Here is a 5255-nt window from a genome sequence, read left to right on the forward strand (position 1 = left end):
ATGACCTGATTTGGTGAGAGAAGCGCGTCAGAGAGTGATCATAAATAGCAGAGAGAGAGAAAAGGAAACCCTAGAGAGATAGAGAGATCTGAGACAAGGAGTTTGCTTGAAGAATAGAAGAACAATGGTAAGAACCTTCATCATCCTCCGACAACAACAACAACAACATTGTCGCGGGTTACTCTGTTTCTCAACCTCACCCTCCTACAACGTGCAAACATGCATTGCCACCCTCCAATCGTGTGCCCACAATGCAAACCTCTCCAAGGGCAAGGAACTCCACACCCACTTGCTCAAAAACGCTTTCTTTGGATCCCCGCTCGCCATCACAAGCCTCATCAACATGTACTCCAAGTGCACCCTTATCAACCACTCCCTCAGAGTCTTCAACTACCCCACCCATCTTGACAAAAATGTCTTTGCCTACAACGCTCTCATTGCTGGTTTCGTTGCAAACGCTCTTCCCCAACGTGGGTTTGCTCTATTTAAGCAAATGAGACATCTGGGTGTCGTTCCTGATAAGTTCAGCTTTCCGTGTGTCATCAGAGCCTGTGGCGATATTATGGAGGATTTGGAGGTTAGGAAGATTCATGGGTTGTTGTTCAAATTTGGGTTGGAGTCGGATGTGTTTGTTGGCAGTGCGCTGGTAATTACCTACTTGAAATTTGGAACGGTGGAGGATGCGCATGAGGTGTTTGAGGCGTTGCCTGTGAGAGATGTGGTGCTTTGGAATGCAATGGTTAATGGGTACGCGCAGATTGGGAGGTTTGAGGAGGCTTTGGTGGTATTCAGGAGGATGGAGAGAGAAGGGGTGATTCCTTGCAGATATACTGTTACTGGGGTCTTGTCGATATTTTCTATGACGGGGGATTTTGACAGTGGACGTGCTGTTCATGGGTTTGTGACAAAAAGAGGTTATGAATCAAGTGTTGTTGTTTCTAATGCATTGATTGATATGTATGGGAAATGTAAATGTGTTGGTGATGCGTTGAGTGTGTTTGAGGTGATGGTGGAGAGAGACATTTTTTCATGGAATTCGATCATATCAGTTCTTGAACACTGTGGTGATCATTACGGAACTTTGAGGCTTTTTGATAGAATGCAGGTAAAAGGGATTCGACCTGATTTGGTTACTATTACAACAGTAATTCCTGCTTGTACTCATCTTGCAGCGCTGAGGCATGGTAGAGAGATACATAGGTATATGGTTGTAAATGGGTTAGGGAAGGAAGAAAGCCACAACGATTTTGATTACATTTTGTTGAACAACGCTTTGATGGACATGTATGCGAAATGTGGAAACGTGAGAGATGCATGCACGGTTTTTGACAACATGAGGGAGAAGGATGTGGCCTCGTGGAACATCATGATAACAGGTTATGCAATGCATGGCTATGGTGATGAGGCATTAGATATTTTTGGCCGTATGTGTGAAGCTGAAATGGTACCTAATGAAATCAGTTTTGTGGGATTGCTGTCTGCGTGCAGCCATGCTGGGATGGTGAAGGAGGGGCTTGGGTTTCTATCAGAAATGGAGTCAAAGTATGGTGTTTCTCCATCCATTGAACACTACACTTGTGTGATTGACATGCTTTGTAGGGCAGGGAGGCTGATGGAGGCTTATGATTTAGTGGTAAGAATGCCATTTAAGGCTGATCCTGTAGGATGGCGATCTCTACTAGCAGCATGCCGTGTCCACAAGAACAAGGACTTGGCTGAGATTGCTGGTAGTAAGGTGATTGAACTTGAGCCAGGCCACTGTGGAAACTATGTGCTGATGTCAAATGTTTATGGAGACGTTGGTCGATATGAGGAAGTGTCAGAGGTGAGGCATACAATGAAGCAACATAATGTGAAGAAGAGACCTGGTTGTAGCTGGATTGAACTTGTTAATGGTGTGCATGTTTTTATAACAGCTGATAGAACTCATCCTCACACTCATTCTATTTATGCAGGCTTAAACTCATTAACAGTAGTTCTGCAAGAGCATGGTTATGCTCCCTTTCTCTAGCATGTGAACGTCATTTTCTGTCATGGAACCTGTTTTTGTTTTCTCATTACAGATAGGAAAATGATATTTTGTCACCAATTTTTTAACACCATTTTATAAATATTTTTAAGTAAAACTTGTTATTAATTCACAATGAATAATTAAATGGGTTTCTTTGTATTAACATGAGAGATAATAAGGTACTTGAGCTTGCTCGTTACAAATTTTTAAATATTTTAATTAATACAAAGTAAATATTCTAATTTATCGTTCGTATAAATATTTCTTAAATTATTTATTTTTGGTACGGATACATGATACAAAACTATTTATTCTAATAAAGAAGTATCACATTAAAAGAGAGATGTAATAAAAAAAATAGATTCTCGAACAGTTTTCATCTAATAGCGATAAAATCATTGTAAACAAATATTATTCATCTAATTTATTGATAATACAAATGAAGTTAATATTTAGAAAAGTTACATTATTTTATTTTTAAAACTGGAGGTACTTAATTCAAGCTTAAAACTTGAGTAGGAAGAAAACAATATCTAGTTGCAATAGAGTTAGACGTTTGTTTAACAAAAACAGAATATTGTTGCCATTAATTGAAGATGAAAGTTTTTAAGGTAAAAAGAACATGGAGTACACAAAAGCTTGGAGAAGAAGAATGGAGATAAACAAGGATAAAAGTAAAATGATGAAAATTGGTTTCATTCATGATTTTCATATTGTAATATGGAGAAAAAAATAATTTTCGAATATTTGAGTTTTAAATTGTACAATTTTAAAGTAACAAGTTTTCAAAATAACACATTTGAAAGTAACAAGTTTTCCAAATTACACATTTGAAAGTCAAAAATAATTTCTAAATTGATAATTCAAAATTGTTTTTATGTCAAAAAATACTTTTGATTACCGAAAGTCCTTTTTTAAGCGAAAAATGGAGATTTCATATTTATGGATGTGCAAAGGAAGGAGAATATGGGAATGCAAAAAATAAATCTCCTTCTACAAAACAAACCACAAACAAGCTTTCAGGCTCAATCCGATTTTTAAACAGCTCAAACCAAGACTTTAAAAAGTTTTACATATAGATCAAATTTTGACTCAATAGTAGTAACACAGGTCAACCTGACTTATTATTATTAATTATAATAAAAATAAGGTCTTTGTTTTTCACCCCCTATCCATAGTAGAACCTGAAAAGTAGTTCACATTGCAATGAAGTGGACGTCTGATTTCTTATTAGATCAAATAAAAACAAACCCATATCTTAGCTAAAATTACTATATATATCTATATAATCTTTCAAGTATTAAAAATCCCTTCAACTAAATTGGTGATATTTAAACTTGAGATACCTGGGCAGTTTTATTACTTTAAAGAATATTTAGGAGAATTGATAATGCTTGAGAACAATATTCCCACAACTCCTACCCCGATGAACCAAAAAAAGTACACTATACTTGCACTTATAGCCATTAAACAAAACTATTGTTACAAGAGTAGGACAACGCGTTTCTGGTAAGATTGTAAAAAAGAATATACATATATTTCTCCTTATCCTTCAAAGGCGAAGACAAAAAAATAGCAATGAAAATTGAACAGGAACAGGTATTGAAATGAATCTTGAATTTCTTCGAAGCCAAGACGGATTTGTATCACGNTCCTACCTTTTATGTGTGAGCACAAATGAATTTATAGAAAATTGGTTCAAATTCCTTCGAATTTAATCTCCCCCTTTCATCTGCCAACCTCCGATGCAAACCAACACTCAACGTTTATATTTGATGCCTTCTTGGAGGATACTACTTCCCCCACAACTACAGAAACATTGCTCCAAAAAAGAGATTCCACGTTTCCCAGTATTTTAATCCACATTTTTCAGCATAGCCAATCCAAAGGGAACTGTCCGAATCTCTCTTTGGTGTCTTGAATTTCAAAACTGACAGCATCAATGAAATTTCTGATTATTATATTAATTTAAGAACGTGAGAAAGCACCTATGATCCACCCCCACCCTCTCCCCCGCTTCTGTTATGAAAAAAACATTAGCAAGCTTCAAACTTGATATTCATTTTTGAAGCTTTAAGCAGAGCACCTAAGCACCGAGATTTTATATAATGTAATCCTTTCCCAAGAANTATCAAAGAAATATTCCTTTACAAAGNAATATAGAGGCTTACCGTTGAATGAGGAATCAGAAGCAGAATAAGTGAGATGCAATACAGAGAAAGGGAAAGGACAACTCCAGTAATAAAATTATGCAGCAGCCGCCGATTGTCTTTTGTTGGTATGAACACCGTCTTAAGTATATTTGTTAATTCAAAAAGTCGATAAGATACCTGCAAACCATATCAAGATAACAGTGCAACTTAGTAATTAGTATGATGTCTTTAATGAGACTTGAATACAAATAAGAAAAATAAACATTTGGAAGGAAAGAAGAAAGATTCATACAAAGACGTATATAGCAGTGGTAAGCATGAAATTGAGCATAGGATACTCTGGTATAAGACAAAGAAGCCACTTGGGCTGTCCATTTGGCATGTTAGACCTGCATACAAAGAGGAAGTTATGAAGTACGCCCTTGATGAGGTGAAGTTTTTTCGTAAGTTTAGTTCCAATCAAATATTTTCCTATGTATTTGTGATCCAATATACTAAGATATAAAGATGCAACAACAAACAACATTATTCATGCTTAAAAATTTATCAATACATGTGAATTCCAGTCTCTCCAACCATGACTAACTACATCCACTACTGAAACTAAAACGTGATCTTCAGCATAAAATAATATTTCCAATTAAAGGATCTTCAGCAATGAAAATATGAAGCAATTAAATGTTATTTGGTTCATCATTCATTTGAGTACGCAAAATGGGTTGAGCACATATCCCTCAGACCACAACAACTCTTTCAGAATTGTTAATTACGGTATAAATGCTTTATGGAGTCCTCTTGATGTAACTTGGACAATAACCTAGGGAGAAGGGCTCAGATGCATACACACCTTAACCAAATATGAAACTGGGAAATGTATGTCTCCAAAGTAACCTTGCCAAGCCATCTGATGCAAAATGGAGGAAAATAATCAACAAAAGAATTGATAGCTGTCACCAAATAAATAAAATGTGCCAAAACCAATCAACATGGAATTTTAATAATTAAGGTAAAGAACATACGCAAAGAGGGTCAAAGAGAAGTTACGAAGCCGCTGACTGAAATTCCTCAAGCAAATGTATACACTGAACATG

At 36.2% G+C, this 5255-nt stretch overlaps 2 protein-coding genes across 2 annotated transcripts in view; one reads left to right on the plus strand and one right to left on the minus strand.

Moving 5' to 3' along the window:
* LOC106752821 (protein REDUCED WALL ACETYLATION 4) overlaps positions 1-5255 on the minus strand; it is a gene marked incomplete in the record, with an annotated part of 15537 nt that overhangs the window by 4791 nt on the left and 5491 nt on the right.
* Positions 71-2097, plus strand: LOC106752795 (pentatricopeptide repeat-containing protein At3g14730). Its single transcript, XM_014634569.2, has one exon. The coding sequence runs from the start codon at positions 125-127 to the stop codon at positions 2009-2011; it is 1887 nt and encodes a 628-aa protein (XP_014490055.1). The 5' UTR covers positions 71-124; the 3' UTR covers positions 2012-2097.

Source organism: Vigna radiata, unplaced genomic scaffold (genome assembly GCF_000741045.1).
Source record: "Vigna radiata var. radiata cultivar VC1973A unplaced genomic scaffold, Vradiata_ver6 scaffold_48, whole genome shotgun sequence".
Taxonomy (NCBI): domain Eukaryota; kingdom Viridiplantae; phylum Streptophyta; class Magnoliopsida; order Fabales; family Fabaceae; genus Vigna; species Vigna radiata.